Source organism: Seriola aureovittata, chromosome 7 (genome assembly GCF_021018895.1).
Source record: "Seriola aureovittata isolate HTS-2021-v1 ecotype China chromosome 7, ASM2101889v1, whole genome shotgun sequence".
In the NCBI taxonomy this organism is placed as follows: domain Eukaryota; kingdom Metazoa; phylum Chordata; class Actinopteri; order Carangiformes; family Carangidae; genus Seriola; species Seriola aureovittata.
In genome coordinates, this window is record NC_079370.1 from 5,259,730 (window position 1) to 5,282,071 (window position 22,342).

Here is a 22,342-nt window from a genome sequence, read left to right on the forward strand (position 1 = left end):
TTGATCATGAAGGTCGCTGCTAGTCCCTCCAACATGGAGGACTGAGGACCTGATGTTCTACTTCAGTGGACCAAACCTCTGTCTCCTGAAAACACTGGATCCTACATTTCCCATGATGCATCAGGACAGTGTCTCTCACACTGTAGTCAGGTGATACCTCATTGAAACTATGTGTCTGCAAGAACACGTTCTGTCACTGGTTCCTCTGGTCCTGGTCCAGGTCCAGGTTCTGGTCCAGTTTAAACTGGTACTGGTCTAATGACGTGGACCAGGGACCAGCTGGACTTGATGGATCCACATTAAACAGTTTCAGTAAAACTCACTGTGATCAGTTTTTGGTGTTGCCATAGAGAAGAACTCCGATCTGTCACTTCAGTATTTTAGTCAGTGTCAAAACTTACGGAGGGTACCTGAAGTAAACCTTCATTCACATATGAATATGTATTCCTCTGATTATTGAGGCGTTCATGTGTTCATCCCTCTAACGAGTTCATGTCCTGCTGGGTCTGATCTTCACCTGGAATAATGTTTCATCATTTGTTGATTTTATTTTGAATTAATAAATCTGACTGCATTAAATTTAACATTTATTTATATTTAAATGTAGAAACAAAGAACATGATATATAATTATCCCTAGTAAAGAACCAAAACCTGAAAACTGTACCTCAGAGTAAATGTAGTTAGTGACTGTGCAATTATTTGAATGTTTATTTAAGTATTTAAGTTTCAAGTTTTTCACAGAAACACCTGAAGAGACTCAACAGGTAACATCTTTTATTAAAAGTTATTTAAATGCTGGGAACAAAAGTTGGAGCCTCAGTAACACAAGTTTCCTACACACAGAGAGGTCAGTGAAGTACACACGGCCTGATCAGAAAACACAAAAAGCAACAGAACACTTCATACTCTGGTGAAATCAAACTCTTCTAAGAAATCACCTGTTCAATGACATCACAGGGCCCCGCCCCTTTAACTCACCTGAGGCCAAACTAAAGTCGGAGCTTCTCTACCTGGAACCACAGGACGTCTGAGGTCAGAGGTCAAATCAAACTGTGATGTCTGAGTGAGAGCAGCTTCACTCAGTCACTAAATAAAACGTGAAGAAAACGAGCTGCCGGTTCAGCCCCGCCCCCTCGCCCCCCCCTCAGTCCCACTGCAGCTGCGTCTCTCCAACCATCGACATGTACTCGTCCAGCTGTGCGTCCAGGCGGCTCCTGGACATGGACATGTAGCGGTCCAGCTGTTTGTCCAGTCGGTTCTTGGAAATGGACATGTACTCGTCCAGCTGTTTGTCCAGCTGCCTCTTGGTTGGTACGTCATCTTTGCATCTCTTCCACGCTGTGGCCCCGCCCCTCTTCAGGTTCAGACTCAGGTGAGGTTCTGCAGGAGAAAACAGGTTCATGACTACATCTGTAATGAAGTGTCATGCTTAGTTCTTAAAGAGGAACCTTCGGGATCGTTCCCGTGTTCTCTGTTTTGTTCCGTTTGTTCTACGTGTTTGTTCTACGTGTTTGTTCTACGTCTGTTTGTTCTCTGTCTGTTCTGTTTGTTCTACGTCTGTTTGTTCTCTGTCTGTTCTGTTTGTTCTACGTCTGTTTGTTCTACGTCTGTTTGTTCTACGTCTGTTTGTTCTGTCTGTTCTGTTTGTTCTACGTCTGTCTGTTCTCCGTCCTTATTCCGTTTGTTCTGTCTGTTTTCAGTGTGTTTGCTGTCTGAATGTTCTCCGTCTGTTCTCCGTCTGTTCTCCGTCTCTCAGTGATTGTTGATCATGTTTGTGTTGGTTCACCTGCAGCTTTGTGTCTGTTGTGTCAGGTGATCATGAACTTCCTCCTCACCTGTCCGTCACTTGAATAAATGTGAAGGTGAAGCGCTCATCATCAGCTTATCATACTAAACCACGGTCAGTGAACACACCACCTGTCCAGTACTGTACATTTAACGCTGTCACCTGAGCTCACAGAGACTGTACCACCACAGCAGCTTCAGGTGTTACTCACGTCTGTCATGTGACCTGTTAGTTCAAAGGTGAAGTTGTTGATGAACTCACCTGCTGTCAGTCTCTGGACGTTGGTCCTCGTCAGGAGACGTCTCTGACCGAGGCGACTCTGCAGGTGACCTCGTCCTGCAGAGGAAGCACCCACACAGGTACAGGTGTGATGACATCACAGGTTCAGTGTTTAAACCACATCTGAAGTTTCACTCTGCCCCTCTTCCTCTCAGCTGCCACATCGTCATCATCATCATCTGACAGTCTGTTGAAGGAGGTGTGGCCTCCCTGTTTAATCTGAACCAGACCAGAACCACAACCAGAACCACCAGGTACTCACTCTTGTGGGTGGAGGTGAACCTTGCTCTCCCTCTGTATTTGTTTGTGAAGCTCCAGAAGCCTCGAAGTCTGTTGGCGGGGAGATGACGATTCACTCGCCACCAGCCGAGTCGCTCCCAGACGCTCCTCCTCCTCGTCAGACGCCACTTCGCCCTCTGGGAAACGCCAGGGGCCTAAAACACAGACACCGGTCCAGGAAGTGAAGGTACAACCAGACCAGGCCTAACAAACATGGACGCCTCATGTCATCACGTCAACTGAACACGGTGTACACGGTGTTAAACTATGATGATGTCACATTGTACACCTGCACACTGGAGTCACAGCTGATATGAGGTGTTCAGGTGTTCCTCAGGTAAATCTCCACAGCTCCATATGAAGATAAATAGTCTTCAGGTTGTTCAGTGTGTCACAGACTACAGTGATCATACAGGTGAGTCAACACCTGTCTGAGGAAGAGTTAACACAGGATATATAGGATATATTTTATATGGATAATGATATTAATTGATGGATATTGTTTGTATTTCTGGTTTGTGCAAAATGTGGCAGTGACTCCAAGTGCAGGTGCCATCTCTACACCTGTCCTGATGAGGTGTAGTAACCCTGAATCCTCTGAGTCCACCTCCGACGTCATGACTCAGCATCACGTTTACAGCCTGGTTTCTCGTCACTGCACCTGAGTCTACATCACCTGAGTGGGATCCAGTCCAGAGGCGACCCTCTGTGACTCACCTGCAGGCGGAGCAGTGACGACGGCTTCTTCTTCACCAACAGGACCAGCGGCAGCGTAGCGGACACCCTCCTCTGCTGTGGCAGCATGGCGTCAAAGGTCACCACCCTGGACCTGGTCACCTGGTCCACCAGAACCTGAGAGAAGCTGAGACAGAAAAACAGAGAGCACAGAACAAAAAAACGAGTATAACAATAGATTAAGTAGAAAAATAACTAGCCAACTATAAATAAGAAGGAATGTACATTATAAATACCTGCATTTGTAGATATTTACAAAGATATTTCTATGATGTGCAAACAGAAATAAGTGATAGCCTTCACATAACAAAAAGTATTGAATAAGCATTGTATAACAATATCTTATCTTAATATCTTTAGTTATGGATCTATCTCATTTAGTTTATGTTGCTGTTGATGGAGAGTGATGTGTGTGTCTCACCGCTCATGGAGGGAAACTGCTGAGGTGCTCTTCAGGATAAAAGGTTTTGAAAACTCCATCTGTTTTCGGATTCTCGGACTCATTGACCATAAAGACGCAAACTGAGCTGATGAGATCCAGCTGAGCCGAACCTGCTTCACCTGGGGACTGATTAACAGAGACAAACTCCCTCCTTCATCACAGAGACAAACATCCTGTTAAAACTCCATTCACCTCGGCCTGCTTCATGATTTCTGAAGACTCTTCACAAACTTGACTGACGTTTTCAACTCGTTATACACCAACTATTAACGGAAATACGTCAGTTTCCTAAATCAGTCCGTTGTACCGGGCGGCAGCGGGAGTCAAGTTAAAGTTAGATTTTAAGTTAAAAATCAGAGCTGCTTCTGGTTTAAACAACAGCCGAAGCTGAGAGAAGTCCACGACGATTCACGGCTCCTAAACTTTAGTCTATGAAGTGTTTTTAATTTGCCGATAAGACACGAAACGTTAAGGTTCACCAATTTTTAAAAAGGATTCGCCGCCATTTTGTTTTCCTACAAAAGCGGCCGTTTCACTTTTGAGCGAGAGTTAGCTTAAACATGTGGTTTGTTTCGTGAGCGGCAAGGTAACATTATATTATTTTATTAAAGTTAGCCGCGTTTATAGCTGTTACTGATTAAAATGTGTATAAATATGAGCAGCAGTGACTTTACCTGTGCTTCCGAGCGGACACACCTGCTGACGGCCTCAGTGTCACACGATGACGGCTGCTAGCCGCAATGCTAATCGGCTAGCTTTAGCTGTTCTTTGTTATAAACGTGTGTTACCGTTTATTTCACTAAACCTGTTCTTTGCAGTGTTCCCGCCAAACCAAACTTAGCTTAGTGGCTTCACAAGGCTGTCGGAGCCACAAGTTTAGGTTTCCCAAGCTAACTTTGTGAAAATGCACCAGGGTATGTTCGTTAGCAGACGTTGACTAAACCACGTGCCCGCCGTCTTGTCAACACCTTCATCTAATTGAAGGCAAGAGACCCTGACCACCTGTCCGCCCACCTGGCCGCTCTCCTGGAGCCGTTTCTCCAGCTTCAACTACATGGACAGTTCAGACAGGAACAGATGAACTGAATAACATTTTTTTTTTTAAAAGACTTAGTGTTTTTAAATTAAAGGTTAATTATCACAGACTGATCAGATAACAGCAGTTTAATTCGTTACAGAATAATCAGTAATAATATTTGTTTTTGTTTCATCAATTAATTTATTTACAGGGTGAATTGGTTATTTTTAATCGATTAATCCATTAATTTTTTGCCGTTTATTCAGGTCATGTTTAATGATTAATTGATGTTAGTAAATTGAGTAGAATCACTGAGTGCATGTAAAGAAAGAACAGTGAAAACCAGTAGAGACATTGATCTTCTATAAGACCTAAGTTCTAATAATACATCCATGATTTTACTGGTTTGACTGTGAAACGGGTTTCAAATAAATGCTGTTAAAGATGTTTTTAAAAATCTTAAATTTAACTAAATACACCTGCATGAATATTGATTATAGATTATATTATTATTTCCTGACTAACTGAAAAAAAGGCACCACGCTGTGTTCACCACGAGATGGCGCTAAAGTCTGTCTGGTGACCTGTCAATCACCCGGTAACTAGGAGACACACACACGCGCGCGCGCGCGGAGAGGAGAGGTGTGATTGGCTCTCACACTTGAACAGAAGTCACGCGCACAAACAAACTTTTTTAACAGAATGTCAAAATAAACAGCGGAGAATGTGTTTCCGGCCACATTCTTCAAAATAAAAGCTGAACTTGTAACTTGTGCGGAAAGTACACAACTTTAGTATGAGGCGGGTTCAGGTGGTAGAACATTCCCTCAGTACAAGGACAGTCGTGAGGGAGGGAGTCCACTACGGTTCAGACGGAAGTAAAGTTTGATTAGTTATCTGACAGCTGCAGTTACCACAAAGTATACTCAACTAATTAATTACGAGGTTACTAGAGATTAATGAACCCAGTAAAGTGAGTCAACCCATCTTTACCAGCTGCAACATTAACGTGATGAACATGAACGCATCAAAGTATAATACAATAATAATATATATTATTCTGAAATGGAACATTTTACTTTTTACTTTTAGTACCTTAAGTACTTTTTTGATGCTGATGCCGGTACTCATAACCTTTTTGAATGCAGTACTTTTACTATAGGTCTCAGTACTTCCTGCTTCACCAAAGTTTAATTTGACCCAAGGTGAAACCCCAAGGTTTTACCATCATTATACTGCACCTGTGAAATGTATATTGAACTCTTCTGCTATCATTATAGTAATAATAATTATTATTATTGTTAGACCATCACCTTAACACCACCCTTTGTTTACATGCAGTTTAACTTTTAATTTCCTCCGTTAGTTCTACTTTTATATCAAAGTGTTTTGAGTTCAGTCTAAAACATCGTGTTCTTTTATAGATACGAAAATAGAGGAATAAAAGTAAAACCTTGTTAAACCCAGTGTGTGTCTCAGCTGTAGATCAAATGTTTTATTATGAATAAACTCGGAGTAACGCTGAGACTGTAGGACTCAACAGTGAACTTTGAACCGTAAGAACCTTCTACCACCTCTCACGGTCTTCGTGGCGTCAGTAAAGTCCTTGAGTCGAAGCGACAGTAACGTGACTGTGACTCGGACACGTCTCTGTCTCCCGCTGCTCTTATTTTATAAGTCTAGATATCGACTGACTTCCTGTTATGTCTGGCTGTCGGGTCGGGCATGACACAGCCCCCCCCCACCCCCCCACCCCCCCTCAGTGCTGACTCTCAGTGTGCAGACAGACACAGTCTGGATCAGACGGAGAACACGCAGACCCGCAGACCGACAGCCGGTCTCACCGTCACAGCAGCGGATCACAGCCGAGTGGAGAGATCCGAGTCCCGGTGAGTGGAGCTGCCAGAGCCCGCGGAGGGTTTAACCTGTCCGGAGGTTTTTATATGTGACAACTGTTGATGCAGCAGAGATGGTCTGTACCTGTCTACCTGTGCCTGTCTGTCTGTCTGTATCTGTCTGTTTCTGTCTGTTTCTCTGTCTGTCTGTCTGTATCTGTCTACCTGTACCTGTACCTGTCTACCTGTGCCTGTCTGACTGTCTATCTGTCTGTACCTGTCTACCTGTGCCTGTCTGTCTGTCTGTCTGTCTGTATCTGTCTGTTTCTCTGCCTGTCTGTCTGTCTGTATCTGTCTACCTGTACCTGTACCTGTCTACCTGTGCCTGTCTGACTGTCTATCTGTCTGTACCTGTCTACCTGTGCCTGTCTGACTGTCTATCTGTCTGTACCTGTCTACCTGTACCTGTCTTTCTGTCTGTCTCTTTCTGTCTGTCTGTCTGTCTGTATCTGTCTGTTTCTCTGTCTGTCTACCTGTACCTGTACCTGTACCTGTCTGTCTGTCTACCTGTACCTGTCTGTCTGTCTGTCTGTACCTGTCTACCTGTACCTGTCTGTCTGTATCTGTCTGTATCTGTCTGTTTCTCTGTCTGTCTGTCTGTCTGTCTGTGTACCTGTATTGACTGATCATCAGCTGCAGTGAGATTTATGATAAATTAATAAATCAATGAACAGGAAATAATCAGTGATTGATGTGGTGAAGTCTGATTGGGTCACAGACTAATTAAACACTGATTACTGATCAATGAGAGGATCTGTCAGGAGAGGCGAACTCTATAAACCAGGACGTGATCTTAAATGTGTGTGTGTGTGTGTGTGTGTGTGTGTGTGTGTGTGTGTGTGTCAGACAGAGATCAGATGAGTGATCAGAGACATGATGTAATGTAGTGAAAGAGCTTCAGATCTGTTCATCAATAACTGGTTCATTCAAAACAGTCTTTATTATGTCTGTGAAGCCACACCCTCTATAGCTAGTTAGTTAGTTAGTCAGTTAGTTAGTTAGTTAGTTAGTTAGTTAGTTAGTCAGTCAGTTAGTTAGTTAGTTAGTTAGTTAGTTAGTTAGTTAGTCAGTTAGTTAGTTAGTTAGTTAGTTAGTTAGTCAGTTAGTCAGTTAGTCAGTTAGTTAGTTAGTTAGTTAGTCAGTTAGTCAGTTAGTTAGTTAGTTAGTTAGTCAGCCAGTTAGTTAGTTAGTTAGTTAGTTAGTTAGTTAGTTAGTCAGTTAGTCAGTTAGTCAGTTAGTTAGTCAGTCAGTTAGTCAGTCAGTTAGTAGTTAGTTAGTTAGTTAGTTAGTCAGTTAGTCAGTTAGTTAGTTAGTTAGTTAGTTAGTCAGTCAGTTAGTTAGTTAAAATCAAAAGGATCCGAATCAAGTTGTTTGTTAAAAATCATTTCAGCCGTTCAATCAATCAAAACACCTGAATATCAAACCAGTCCAGTGTCCGTCAGGCCAATGACCTCTTCTTTACACCTATTATTATAGTTATTTTATTTAATTAATGAATCATCTGGTCTATAAACTGTGAAGGATTAATGTTGACTTTAGGTGCAAAACCCCAAAATACTCAGTTTAAAGTCACAGAAGAGGAAACTATTTAAAAGTTGTTAAACTGAAACTGAAACAAAGAATTTATCTGAATGGTTTCCTGTTAATTTTCTTTCAGTTATCTAATGGGCTCATAAATAATATTTTCATTTGCGCCCAGATGACCATGTCGGTGCTCAGCCCCGCCCCCAGCAGCAGCGACGCCTGCCTCAGCATCGTCCACAGCCTCATGTGCCACCGGCAGGGCGGAGAGAACGAGGGCTTCGCCAAGCGCGCCATCGAGAGCCTGGTGAAGAAGCTGAAGGAGAAGAAGGACGAGCTGGACTCGCTCATCACCGCCGTCACCACCAATGGCGTCCACCCCAGCAAGTGCGTGACCATCCAGAGGACGCTGGATGGACGGCTGCAGGTAGGAGCGCTCACAGGAAGGCGACGGTCGGGCTACTGATGTGAGGTTTGGTATGGTCACATGACAGGACTGACTGTAAGAGGAGCTGAATTTATCACAGCTTCAGTTCAGACTGGGAGAAGACGTCAGCTGGAGTGAGGTGAGTTTGAGGAGTGGAAGAGGTTTTGTTTATGTTAAGGTGAAGCTGAAAGGAGCTGAAGTGTCAGGTGGAGCTGAGTTAAAGCAGCTGATGATCAGCTGTCAGTTTAGTTTGATTCAAACAGACCAGGAGCTCGCAGCAGCAGTGATGACATCATAAAAAACACACGACAAGTAAAAGTGAAAACACTGGTTTCTTACTTTGTCCCAAGATGTTCGAAGACAAAACACATGAACATAAAACATTCACACTGATTCATTTGGACACAGTTTAAATGTTTGTCTGTTTGTGCTGCTGCGTTTTACTTCCTCGACCTGTTGAGTCACATGATGATTTTCTTCTTTCATGTGTTGATATGACGACGCGTCCTGATGGTTCTCCGACAGGTCCGGTGCTCAGTGGTGTTGTGTCCTGTATCTGCTGCCTGTGGTTCAGATAATACAGAGCAGCAGACTGGGTGTGTCTCAGACCGTCACTCAGTAATTATCAGACCAGAGGACGTAAACATGGATCACACTTCAGTCTGCTCTCAGCTGACACCGACCCACGTTCACACAGTCTCTACAGACCTCCGCTCAGATTTACATCCACCCGCCGGAACCACCTCAAGAACCCCAGGAACCTTTTTAAGGACTGACCGAGCTCATCTGAGGCCACCAGCACCGGATCAGGGTTAACTCCTGAACACTCTGAACCAAAGAAGTGATTCCCCAGGAACCTCTGAAATGTTCTCAAGAATCACTCAGAACCCTGAATCCCTCTCAACAACCCACTGGACCTCTTAGGAACCCCTTCTCTGGAACCACAGAAATCACCCAAAACATTTTTTGAAAATGGCCTGAGGAACCACTAAGACCTCCTCCAGTACCCCTAGAACCTTTACAAGATCCCCAGAACACCCTGGAACCTCCCGAAGAACATCTGCAGTCCTTAAGAACCTCTAGAACCCCCTGAACTCAAAACAAAAATCTGTGCAGCCCATAAAGACTCTCATTGGGAACCAAACAAATCCTGAAACATCCTCCAGAACCCTCAGAACCTTTAAAAGATCTTCTGGATTCTTAATAATCCATTAAACCCATTAATAACTCATCAGCTCTTCCTCTATCAATAACACCTGAGCCCTTTCAGGAACTCGTTGATACCACGAGAACGACCTTAAGTAACCCTGAAAACTCCACATGAGCCCTTTGAACCTGATCAAAGAACCCAGAGACTTCATGAGACGTTCTAAACCACCAACCTGATGTGGTTTCCACTGCACCAGGTGGATCCTCACTCTGACGAGAGCAGAGAGAATAAATTAGTCTTTGAGAACCTGAGAACCTCGTTGAGAACTGGAACATCTTCAGAGGAACCTGAGAGGTCTTTAACGGATCAGTAGAACCTCCTGCAGAACCTCGGCTGGTTCCACATCTAAACAGAAAAACTCTGATGTTACAGTGTCAGACAGACATTGTATGTGTGTGTGTGTGTGTGTGTGTGTGTGTGTGTGTGTGTGTGTGTGTGTGTGTGTGTGTGTGTGTGTGTGTGTGTGTGTGTGTGTGTTGTCCTCACAGAGGGATCAGACTTGGTGTTAGGGTTCAGGTTAAAACCAGGTTCGGGTCATGGTAAAGAGGGACTGTATTATATCAGTGAGTGTCCTCACAAAGACAGAAGTACAAGTGTGTGTGTGTGTGTGTGTGTGTGTGTGTGTGTTTCTCTCCGCCTGGATGAGGAGGAGGAGGAGGAGGAAGGGCAGGCTGGCTTGTTTTGTCTGAAACACAGGAAAGGGGCTGGGTTAAGAGTTAAGCCAGACTGTGTGTGTGTGTGTGTGTGTGTGTGTGTGTGTGTGTGTGTGTGTGTGTGTGTGTGTGTGTGTGTGGAATGTGTACACGTCTCAGTTTTGTCGTTGGATCACAAACCACACAGTCTGTACACTGTAAAAAATGGCTCCTTCAGTCTGTTCCTGAGTTTTAAAAATCAGATCTTTATTTAAAAGGAAAGAATCAGACGATGACAGATGGTTCTGCTTCAAGAACCTGGACCTGTTTAGAACCATGGTTCTGGTTCTGTTGGTTTATTAACAGTCTGGGTCAGCTGATGTTAAAGATAAAATCCTATAGTGTGTGATTCTGTCTGACTCTCATCTTAAAGATTTTTTAAACATGTTCAGAGCTGAAACTAAAGATTATTTTTATTATAAATTAATCTGACGGTATTTTCCCAGTTAAATGTTTGATCATGAAATAAAATAGTGAATAAAGTCCAGATGACGTCAGAGCTTTAGTCCGGTGAACAGGTTAGAAACACAAGAGTGATTAGTTTACATGAGTCAAATGAGTAAAGACAGAGCAAATCCTCAGAATCAATAAATAATCGATTAGTAAACTAATGCTCTCAGCTTTAATCATGTTTGATATTTGTGACTGACCTCAGTATGTCAGTATGTGTATCGTCAGGTGTGTCGTCAGGTGTGTCGTCAGGTGTGTCGTCAGGTGTGTCGTCAGGTGTATCGTCAGATCCTCTGCAATCAGTTTTCTTTCAAGATACATTTTTCTGGTTTTAAGAAAGAAATGCAGCTGATTGACTGAGAGATGGATGTTTTCTTCTGTGTGTGTGTGTGTGTGTGTGTGTGTGTGTGTGTGTGTGTGTGTGTGTGAGTGAATGTTTTGTCTGCAGAGTCTTATCCCTGCCCTTCACCTGTGCACACACAGAACACAGAGCTCTGATTGGCTGCCTCAGTGTCTGCACTGTAAAAAAAAAAATCACCTGTTTATGACTCAGATCAACTTTCTTCATGAATCAAGTCAAATCTTCTTCTACAGTTTTTCTAGTTTCTTCTTCTCTGATTCTGATTTGACCTCACTGGGTGTTACTGTCTGAGATCCATTTACATAGAGAACTTCAGGGACCCAGACCACGAGTTCAGCTCAGTCTGGATCAGTCCGGTTCTGTCTGGTTCTGTCTGGGTCGTCTGTCTCCACTGAGATGAACTGGTCATCATCTGGATTAGTCTCCTCGTGTTACTTGAGCTGCAGTGATGAAGAAGAGTAAGCATCATCACTGTCACATCAACTCGTCACCAGATCACTGAGTCAACATGAGTCCTGATACCGGGACTGAACGTCACGTCCTGAACTGTACAAGAGCAACGAGTGGATCAGTCAAATCAAATATCTAATCAGCCCAATAATCAATAATCACTCATTTACTGTTTAACAATCTTTACAGAATATGACTCCCCGCCCCTGTTTCCTCACACCCTCGACTCAGTCTGCTGCTTTTTAGAAAACAACCAGGATCATTTCACAGTGTGTTGAAGTCACACACACACACACACACACACACACACACACACACACACACACACATACACACAGGTCAGACATGATGTCATGGTCGTGGTTTGGCCTGATGGGTTAACTCTGCATCACCTTGTACACACACACACAGAGGCAGACAGACAGACACACACACACACACACACACACACACACACACACACACACACAGTGTTTCCGTGGTAACCTCTACTCGCCGTGACTCAGTTTGTTCTCACAGAGTTTATTTAAATTTCCATGAAGGATGTTTCCTCTCTGACTGTCTGTTGCTCTTCCTGTCTGTCTGACTGACTGTCTGTCTGCCTGTCTGTCTGTCTCCCACCTGTCTGTCTGTTTCTCACCTGTCTTTCTGCCCACAGGTAGCAGGTAGGAAAGGTTTCCCTCATGTGATCTATGCCCGTCTGTGGCGTTGGCCTGACCTCCATAAGAACGAGCTGAAGCACGTCAAGTTCTGTCAGTTTGCCTTCGACCTGAAGTACGACAGCGTGTGTGTGAATCCCTACCACTACGAGAGGGTGGCGTCCCCGCCCACAGGTAAACACTCTCCACACCCACATTCATATTCATGAGTCGCCCTGAGGAAACACCTGGTGCACCTGACAACAGACTGACCAGCACATTACTGCAGCATCACACAGGGCAACACAAGATGGCGTCGGTGTTCATGGTCTCACATAACCAAGCTTCATGTAACGTACATAAAGTTATGTAAAGTTACATAAAGTTATGTAAAGTTACGTAAAGTTACATAAAGTTACGTAAAGTTACATTAAGTTATATTAAGTTTCATAAAGTAAGATAGTTACGTAAAGTAACATAAAGTTATGTAAAGTAACATAACATTACACAAAGTTGCATAAAGTATAGTAAAGTTGCGAAGTTTCGCGAAGTTACATAAAGTCACGTAAAGTACCATAAAGGTACATAAAATTGAAAAAATTTACATAAAGGTACATAGTAACGAAAAGTAATATAAACTTACATAATTACCTTAAGTTACGTTATGTTGCGTAAAGTATTGTAAAGTTGTGTAGTTACGTAAAGTCACACACAACTTAAAGTAACACAGTTACATACAGTTATGTAAAGTTGCGTAAAGTAACATCATGTAGCTTCACATGTGACATAACGACATAACGTATATACACACCTGTTGATTGACAGCTCTTGTCTTCCACAGGTCCTCAGTCTCTCATAAAGGAGGAGTTCATTCAGGACTGTCTGCAGATCGACCTGCCCCCCCATCCCGACCCCTACAACCAGCCCCACCCCGTCAGCTTATATCCCAGCATGCCTCTGTCTCCTCCAGGTCTCTGTCTCGTATGTTTTCTAATTAATTAAAGTGTTGTAAAGATGGCCTCTGACCCTGACTCTGTCCGCAGGAAGCAGCTCCATGACGCCTGCAGCTCTGTCCGCCAGCGGAGGGGGAGGGGTCTGTGGCAGGAGTGGAGGTGGTGTCGGTGGGGGTGTCAGCAGCGAGGGCCCAGGTCTCCTTCAGATCGCCCCGCCTCAGAACCATGGAGCTCAGGCCTCGCCGCCTCACCCGAACCCCCCCCACACCCCTCAGCCTCCCCACCCTCCCACTCCCACCTCATCACATCAGCAGAACCCCGAGTACAGCAGCCCCCCCAAAACTGGTTTGTACCTGTACTGAGATGAACTGTGGAAGAACTGGGAGGGGTTCAATTTGTGTCAAATGTTGTGATGGTGACCTCACTACCCTTGTGTGTGTCTCTGCAGCCACCTGGTCAGGCAACAGCCCCGCCCCCTACAGCCCTGCAGGACCTCAACAGAGTGGGCGGAGCCACCAGCAGCCTCCATTACATCATCATCACCACGCCCCCAATACTCACTTCTGTACGACCTCGTGTGAAATGAAAGTAGTGTAGTTCTGTGAGGTGGTTCATCACACTGAGTCTGACTGTTTGTTCCTGCAGGGTCACAGCATCACAGCACCGCTCCGTATCCACAGCCGGTGTCCAACCACCCAGGTAAAACACCTGTTCAAGGATCCCCCCACTTAACAAAACTTAACAAAAATGCCCTTACTTTCTAAAACTTTCAAAATAAATGTCTCCACTTTCTAAAACTTTGTAAAAATGTCCTTTTACCTGCCTCTCTATGTCTCTGGTCTCACTCTGTCCCGGGTCTCTCAGGTCCAGAGTTCTGGTGCTCAATCTCGTACTTTGAGTTGGATGTTCAGGTCGGGGAGATGTTTAAGGTCCAGTCCAGCTGTCCTCTGGTGACGGTGGACGGATATGTGGATCCTTCAGGAGGAGATCGCTTCTGTCTGGGACAGCTGAGCAATGTCCACCGTACTGCTGCCAGCCACCGTGCCAGGTGACCAGTCTGACCAGTCTGACCAGTAAGAGTACTGCGGCAGCAGGAGGCGGTATGTTGTAATGTCATTATAGTTTTATTATTTGAAATTGTTCCTGCAGGCTCCACATCGGTCGGGGGGTTCAGCTAGAGTGTCGGGGGGAGGGGGACGTCTGGATGCGTTGCCTTAGTGACCACTCGGTGTTCGTTCAGAGTTTCTACCTGGACCGAGAGGCCGGCCGAGCACCTGGAGACGGAGTCCATAAGATCTACCCCGGAGCTTATATCAAGGTGAGTGTGTTGATACGCAGACAACTCTCTGCTGTTCGTCTCTGTCCATCACGGACATGAAGCGCTGTCTGAATCTCAGGTTGTCTCTCACCTGTCTCTCTCTCACCTGTCTGTGTCTCCAGGTGTTTGACCTGCGGCAGTGTCACAGACAGATGCAGCAGCAGGCAGCAGCAGCTCAGGCAGCTGTAGCGACTCAGGCGGCTGCAGTTGCCGGTGCGATTCCCGGACCAAACAGTGTGGGAGGGATCGCCCCTGCTGTCAGTGAGTACCACCTGTCTCTCTCTCCCTCTCCCTGGGTACCTGTCTGTCTGCTGTGAATCAGTATGGAGGTTACTGTGTGTCACAGGTGTGTGTTCTCACTGTGTGTCACAGGTGTGTGTTCAGCGGCAGGTCTCGGGGTGGACGACCTTCGCAGGTTGTGTATTGTGCGTCTGAGCTTCGTTAAAGGTTGGGGGTGTGATTACCCACGACAGAGCATCAAAGACACCCCCTGCTGGCTGGAGGTTCACCTGCACCGAGCGCTGCAGCTGCTCGACCAGGTGCTGCACACACTGCCGCCACGAGAACACACACTCTGACAGACTGCAGCAGGTGTGTGTGTGTGTTTTCTCTGTCGGCTGCAGTGTGTTTGAGTCAAAAGAGGATTCGTCCACAGCTGTGATGTCATCTGAATGATCTAAGCTGTCAGAGTTGATAAGCCCCACCCAGCCAGTCCTCCTACAGACACCTGTCTAAACAAACACAACGCTGCTCATTGGTCGATCAGTAAGGTACAGACCTCCAAGCTTCAGACAATCAGCCAATCACGGCATCTCATTGCTCTCAATCAAATGAGTTTCCACGGATACCAGCATCCATTAAAGGGTCAGTTCACACAAAATCAGGAAGGAGAAAATTGTACGTATGGACGAACAGGGACGACAGAACGATCAATCCTGAGCTGTCCTCAGTCACATGACTCAACACGTGAGAGCAGAACCAGATCTAAGCCACAGTCCTGATCAAGCCTGACTCCGCCCCGTTTCCTGCAAACCTTTTGTCGTCACTTAACTGCCACAGATGATTTTCCTTTTATTTGTTCAGGTTTGCAGATTTCTCTTGGTCCCACAGTCTGACATTCACAGTGACAGGGACTGAACTCAGACACATGAAACCAAAGCTTTGTTGTACGATTTTATTATTTCATCAGATTTACCATCCAGTTGTGGAGGTTGTAAAGTAATACATCAGTACATCAAAAATAAATCAATATTAAAAATGCTGTTCTCTGACAGGCTATAGATTATAGTGCTGACACTGGACAAACCATGAGCCTGGTTTCACACTGCAGCATAAAACACAAACAGACAAACTAAACATGGCGGATCATAATTAGTCACATGTTTTGTATCTTTCAGTGTGGCTGCTCAGACTCAGAGTTTTCAGACGTGCAGTGAATCTTAAGACATATACAACGGACCTGAGAGACATCACTGTTTGAGTCTCAAAAATATTCACAATATAATTTAACAGGAGGGAGAAAATCTATTGTTTGTAGTTTGACTGAACTGACTCTTTAACCTGTTGCTCAGCAGCAGCCGTCTCCACACAGTGATGTGGGACTGCTCCTTTAACATCTCGCTGACAGTTTATTTATTTTCATTTTATTGATTATCCACCAAAGATTGATTTCCTGCTCTTAGTGACATCATATACTGTTTACTTTGTGATTCAGCTTCACTCTGATCTGTCGGATTATTTATTCTGTCGTCTGGTTTTTTTCTCTTTCATCTTTTTATGGCGTTACATTTTAAAGGCTTTTATACTGAAAAGGTCTATAACTCCATAACATCTGCTGTTTATTCAAAATAAACTTTTATGATAAAACAATCACTGCTTCTTTATTTTATACATGACTGTTCTTGTTCTTTGTTCTTCACATTCAGACATTACACTTTAAGGATGTTTCTGTCAGGACCATTTTATTGTCAGAATGTTTACCCTAATGTTTATTCTCTTTCAGTCTTGGTAACTTTACATTTATTAATACGATACTTAGCTAAGATCAATATAAGACTGATAGTTTGTTTTTTAAATTTTCCTTAGGAACCTAAAACAGAACGTGTTCTACAATCACCTGTTAATTAATTTAACAATAATAAACTCGAGGCTGTTGTTCTTTCTTTATGAATGAAAGACCGAGCGAACTTGAAGGTATCAGTAAGACATGGCGCCAATAAGGACAAAGAGTGAGCGTCTGTAAAGTTTAAATGTTTCATGTTCGCCTTGTTATTGGTCAAAGTAAATCAACGCCTTTGCAATTCTGGCCAATGGTAGAGAAGAGTCTTGCATAATGTGCTCGAGGAGGATGGGTTTGATGAATGACTGGTCCTTGGACCAATAGGAGACCAGAATCGGGAAATACATGAATATTCATTGTTAAAGGGGCGTGGTCTCTTGGTGGAGGTCGGGCGCAGGCGAACATGGAGGTTTAGTTATCGCCTGGTATCCGCTGGAGAAGGAGGGCGCTTCGCCGAACCGTGTTTTGTTTTCAGTTTTCCTTTGATATACTTAATTTTTTTGGACTCCGCTCGGCTTCAACATGGAGATGAAGAAGAGGATCAGTCTGGAGCTGAGGAACAAGAACCCCGCGGAGGTGTGTAACTACAGCAGCGCGGAATTTAATTTATTTAATTCCAGGAGAAATGATGAAGGATGCGGAGTCAAACCGACATGACGATGCTGAAAACGTCGACTTTTCTCCGCGGAGTCTCCGCCGTTCAGCTCCGACATTTTGACCCAGAAAACAACTTCGCTAACCCTAACCGCTCCAACATGGAGGAAACTCCCGCGGTCGGTCCTGGAGCAGCCCGCCGCGTGCAACCCCTCTCTCTCGCGCTCTCAGTTCTCGCCCGCTCGTGAGGACTCCCCGGAGCCTCGCGCGAGCCTCCTGCCGTTAGCACACAGGCTAACGAGCTAACCTGGCGAGTGCCCAGCCCTCATAATGGAGACACACGGCAGAGAATAGGTGGCCGGGGGGTCGGTGCTGATACACGGCGGTAAAGAAAGAGCACGGCCGCGCATGTTTGTTTGATTCGGGTTCAGTTTTAAACGGTCATGGTTCAGCGCGCGGCCGAGCAGGCTACCATTTTAACCTTCAGTGTTAAATAGTTAGTTATCCACTATGCTTGTTATCTGATGGCGCGTCAGGCCAGACTCCATTCTGAAACCGTGGATTTATAAGTTTACTTGCTTATGGACTAAAACGCGTTTCAGTCTCGACGCGATTAACGTCGTTGAACAATTGTTCAGGTATCATAGGTCAGTCCGGTTCACGTTCAACACAATAACATTGCTTCCTTCGGGTTAGACTGTAAAGTTTTAAGGCTGGTTCACTGTGCCGTTCCCGCCCACTCAGCTCTGTTTTGGTGGTGAGGATACAAGCACAGTACAACGGCTCCAAAGTCCACGTTACGTTACGTCGGTCGGTGTGTGGCAGATTTACCTGGAGGAGAAGGGCATGTAACGATTGAGAAAACGCCGGAGAGTCGAGCGGTTTTTTCTGGAGCGACTGGCGGAACGTTTTATCCAGATTTGACGTTTTCACGGAACCAGTTTGATTAATAACGAGTTATTTATCGGGGGCATTTCCCTCCATTATTAAACACGGCGCTGTAATCGATACGACCGCTGGGGTCGTAACGACAGATGTTTATCTGTCGGCTTTTTGTTCTGTTAATTCACACGCACACCAACGTATGTGTACGCGCGCGAGCGAAACCACACACGGCAGTTGATCAAAGTGTGTTTGTTGGAGGAGAAGCATCACTCCACATGTTCGTCCTTCCGGTTCAGTGCTGATCCTAAACCTTGATCTACTTGTTTTCATTATTGATTAATTTGCAGATTATTGTCTTATTAGTTGATTAATTATTTTGTAGAAAATGTTAAGAATGAGTAGAAAGAAGAAGTCTGTCTTGTTTTGTGTATGTTCATTTCACTGCTGCTTAAAATGACAAACTATTATTAGAATATCAAAGTAGTTGCTGGTTAATTTTCCGTTGATGGAATAATCGTTGCAGCTGAATAAACCTCACAGATATGAACAGTTTTAAACAGTGGAGTGGTAGAAGACTCATTCATCCATTCATTCATTCATTCATTCATTCAGACTGGTCCAATCAGAGCAGCTTCACAACATTTAGACAAACATTCAGACTTCTAAAGTGCAGATAAGAGATGAGGATAAAATGGTGACAGTTTAACACATTCAGACCAAACGCAACTGTGACATTATGAACCACAGAGCAGTAGTAGAACAATGTTGAGAATAATGTTGTCGTATTCAAGTTTAAACTGAGAGTAGCAGCTTCATCAGTGAAACCAGCCCCAGATTCCTCAGTCTCATGTTGTTGATGTGGTGCAGACATGTCAGACAGATCTGTGCTGTACTCACAGTGTGGATGCACATGTTACAGATAATAGACATGTTTTAAACCAGCGTCAGTGAACACATCATCCATGGTCTGTTGTGGTCAGGTGGCGGAGCTGGTGGTGGATAACTGTCGCTCCAGTGACGGGGAGGTTGAAGGTCTGACGGACGAGTACTCGGGGCTGGAGATGCTCAGCATGGTGAACGTCGGCCTCACCTCGCTCTCCAAACTGCCCTCGCTGCCCAAACTACGTAAGGTCAGTCCCTCACTGTGTTCTGGAGTCCAGCAGGGTCCACCAGCATCGGTCTGACCCTGGACTCAGTCATTTCTTTGTCTCAGTCTCTCCTCTGCTGTGACGGGCGTGTGGCTACCTGTCCACTAACAGCTGTGTGTTCACCTGTGTTTCAGCTGGAGGTGAGTGATAACACCATCTCAGGAGGTCTGGACACGTTGGCAGAGAAGTGTCCCAACCTGACCTACCTGAACCTGAGCGGGAACAAGATCAAAGAGCTGAGCAGCATCGAGGTTCTGGTAAGTCCCCGAGACTCCGCTGCTGAGGCGGGAACACGTCAGCTGGTCCTGGTCTCTGCTCGGCAGCCGTTTGTCTCTCATGAAACCTGATGGTAGAACTACAACGAGCAGAACATTCACTTCATCATTTTCAGCGTCAGAGCAGCCGTTTTGTTTTCAGGTTGTCTGTCCGTCTCATTCTTGTGGACACAGGATCTCAGTAACGGCTTGTGTGAACTTCTTCTAATTTGGCACAAACATTCATTTGGACTCAAGGGTGAAGTGATCAAATTTTGGTGGTCAAAGGTCAAGGTCATTGTGACCTCACAAAACACTTTTAGTCATAACTCACTCCACACAGCAAATGGTTACAATTTTAAATGACTGTAGATAAACAGGATGTGACCTGGAACTAGTCTGAGTGGCGGAGGGATACAACCATGAGGAGGTGGTTCTAGTTACTGTCTGACTGCTCGTCACTGATGGGTCCAGTTTATCTTTCAGTCTTTGTTTGTTTCCTGTTTAATGTTTGTCGGGATTATAAAACATCCAGTGTGACGTGCTTGAATTTCCGGTTTTGTCCGACACTCAGAGGTTCATTCATTATAACACAAGACCATGTACCTGGACCTGGACCTGGTCCCATCTCATCTGCTGCTGTTTGTTGAACAATAACTTCAATGATTATTTTCTAATCAGAATCATTTTCTTTGGTCTGATCCATGACTGGACTCGTGGACTCACTCTGGAACCTGAGGGGTAACAGGTCCAGGTCTAGACCTCCTGGTTTATCAAAGACTGAACATCGTGCTGTGATGTCAGTGTGGACTGTTGAGCTGCACCTGGTCCTCAGACTGACTGGTCTCCTGTCTTCTGGTCTATCCCTGCAGCAGAACCTGAAGAACCTGAAGAGTCTGTACCTGTACAGCTGTGAGGTGACCACGCTGGACGACTACAGAGAGAGCATCTTCGAGCTGCTGCCTCAGCTCACGTACCTGGACGGATACGACGAGGAGGACAACGAGGTCCCTGACTCCGAGGACGACAACGGTGAGGTCCCTCAGACCAGACCGGAGGGGGAGGAGCTGTCTGCCCGTTAATCGTTCAGTGTTGTTAATTAAAGTCTTGACCAGAGGAATTGTTGTGTTGACCTGAGACTGTGTTCCAGATGAGGACGATGAGGCCGGCCCACCTGGAGACGATGATGACGATGACGATGATGATGATGATGACGAGGAGGAGGATGAGGACGGCTCTGAAGGGGACGAGGTCGGCCTGTCGTACCTGATGAAGGAGGGGATCCAGGTGAGTCACCTGTCAGCTGGTTTTTCATCTGTAGACTGTGTGTGTGAGGGACATGATCAGCTGGAGGTGATGCAGCAGTAGAAAGAAGCTGTCCAGTGTGTGTGTGTGTGTGTGTGTGTGTGTGTGGTGTGTTCAGGGCCCAGCTGATGTTCAATAAAAGCCTTCATGTTGAATCAGCTGTTCCACTCTGACCACCAGGAGGCGCCATTCACTCAGTTTAACAATCAGCCACCAGTGTGGTGTTGTTTACTGACGTGTCGTTGTTTCCTGATGTGTTGTTGTTTCCTCAGGATGAAGAAGATGATGGAGACTATGTTGAGGAGGAGGAGGAGGATGAGGAGGAAGAGGAAGATGGAGGTAGGTGAAGATTATTGTCAGGTTTTATTTTCCTTGAGGGAAACTGATCTCTCACACACACACACACACACACACACGCACACACACACACGCAGGTTGTGAGGCGTTCAGGTGCAGTCTGTTGAACCTGATCTGTGTGTTTTCATCAGATGAGGACGGAGCTGGCGTTCGGGGGGAGAAGAGGAAGAGAGATGCAGAGGATGAAGGTGACAATGACGACGACGAATAGATAAACCACCTTCACACACTGTAACACCTGACCCCCCCTCCCTCCTCCCTCCTCCGGTGACCTCCGACCTCTGACCCCGCCGGGTGTCGCCCCTGGGCCGCAGACAGACAGAGACACAGCAGTGAGACCAGGTCCAGGATCAGTCCTCCACAACAACACTGATGATGTCATCACCAACCTGGTAACATGTGATCAATACTCAGCTGATATAAGCCGATGCTGAGAGCTGATTGGTCCAGGTGTAGCGGTGATGAGGCTGCAGGTGTGAGCTCCATGATGTCACCACATGATGAGAAACGAGTTTGAGACGTGTGTATGATCTGTTCATTGATCCTTGATTGGATCTCATCATGTTTCTGACCTCGTATGTATTGATGTCGGGGATGAGGTCAGATACAAACCTGTGGATTTAACATCACTGAAGCTTCACCTGCAGCAGATCAGTGACAGGTAGTAACAGATGTTCCAGATGTTTCCTCTCCTGGGTTTGATGTTTTCTGAACCTGAACTTCAGGTAGAAAAATTTCTTAAGTTTGTTCTGTGACTCTAAATACTACAATTCCCATGAGCCTCAGCAGCTGTTGCTAAGGGAGAGTCTGCAGCTCTCTGATTGGATCACTTTTACAGCTGTTCATGTTTTTTTTGTTGGTTGTTTTTTTAACAAAAATGACTGTTACAGCATGAGCTCTTAGTTTTAGCCCTGCCCCCCTCACCTGTCACCTGTCGGTCTGCGGCCCTCTGCTCGGGGCGGGCCCGGCTCCTCCCGGTCTCTCCGGTCCTGTGGATCCTGGTCTGTGTGGGTCCTGACTGTGGTCTGTGTAAATAGAAGTGAACTGGTCTGTGTAGGTCTTCGTGGTGTCGTGTTGAGTTGAGACGTGAAACTGACGGACGCTCGTCCTCAGTGGATTTTATTTTTTTATTCCTGTCTCTGATCGTGTTGCTGTGTCGTGTTTTTGAATAAAAACAACTGAATTCTGTTTCTTCTTCTTCTGTTGTTTGTCAATTAACAGCAGCCATTTTGATTAGTTATTGATAATCAATCATTTGGTCTATAACTGTCACAATGTGTCCAA

The 22,342-nt window shown here is 45.2% G+C and overlaps 3 protein-coding genes across 7 annotated transcripts; 2 read left to right on the forward strand and 1 right to left on the reverse strand.

Moving 5' to 3' along the window:
- Positions 1 to 759: 759 nt before the first annotated feature.
- LOC130172481 (uncharacterized) lies at positions 760 to 4,546 on the reverse strand. 2 transcript variants are annotated; one of them, XM_056381240.1, is made up of 6 exons: positions 4,198 to 4,546; positions 3,503 to 3,649; positions 3,064 to 3,208; positions 2,330 to 2,501; positions 2,050 to 2,124; positions 760 to 1,382 (listed from the first exon to the last, which is right to left on the reverse strand). In XM_056381240.1, the coding sequence occupies exons 2-6, from the start codon at positions 3,583 to 3,585 to the stop codon at positions 1,147 to 1,149; spliced, it is 711 nt and encodes a 236-aa protein (XP_056237215.1). In that variant the 5' UTR covers positions 3,586 to 3,649; positions 4,198 to 4,546; the 3' UTR covers positions 760 to 1,146. The 2 variants fall into 2 exon arrangements, with proteins under 2 accessions (XP_056237215.1, XP_056237214.1); XM_056381239.1 differs by having other exon boundaries at positions 3,503 to 3,674.
- A 1,771-nt stretch (positions 4,547 to 6,317) lies between these two features.
- LOC130171804 (mothers against decapentaplegic homolog 4-like) lies at positions 6,318 to 15,187 on the forward strand. 2 transcript variants are annotated; one of them, XM_056379984.1, is made up of 11 exons: positions 6,318 to 6,430; positions 8,136 to 8,384; positions 12,206 to 12,380; positions 13,027 to 13,155; positions 13,229 to 13,483; positions 13,587 to 13,703; positions 13,784 to 13,837; positions 14,003 to 14,186; positions 14,288 to 14,456; positions 14,579 to 14,717; positions 14,829 to 15,187. In XM_056379984.1, the coding sequence occupies exons 2-11, from the start codon at positions 8,136 to 8,138 to the stop codon at positions 15,032 to 15,034; spliced, it is 1,677 nt and encodes a 558-aa protein (XP_056235959.1). In that variant the 5' UTR covers positions 6,318 to 6,430; the 3' UTR covers positions 15,035 to 15,187. The 2 variants fall into 2 exon arrangements, with proteins under 2 accessions (XP_056235959.1, XP_056235958.1); XM_056379983.1 differs by having other exon boundaries at positions 6,326 to 6,430; positions 8,094 to 8,384.
- Positions 15,188 to 16,885: 1,698 nt separating this feature from the next.
- Positions 16,886 to 22,246, forward strand: LOC130171808 (acidic leucine-rich nuclear phosphoprotein 32 family member E-like). 3 transcript variants are annotated; one of them, XM_056379989.1, is made up of 7 exons: positions 16,886 to 17,091; positions 18,975 to 19,124; positions 19,277 to 19,399; positions 20,269 to 20,428; positions 20,547 to 20,683; positions 20,974 to 21,040; positions 21,190 to 22,246. In XM_056379989.1, exons 1-7 carry the CDS (start codon positions 17,038 to 17,040, stop codon positions 21,267 to 21,269), a joined length of 771 nt encoding a protein of 256 aa, XP_056235964.1. In that variant the 5' UTR covers positions 16,886 to 17,037; the 3' UTR covers positions 21,270 to 22,246. The 3 variants fall into 3 exon arrangements, with proteins under 3 accessions (XP_056235964.1, XP_056235965.1, XP_056235963.1); XM_056379990.1 differs by lacking the exon at positions 16,886 to 17,091 and adding an exon at positions 17,244 to 17,494; XM_056379988.1 differs by lacking the exon at positions 16,886 to 17,091 and adding an exon at positions 17,894 to 18,284.
- The last annotated feature ends 96 nt before the right edge of the window (positions 22,247 to 22,342 follow it).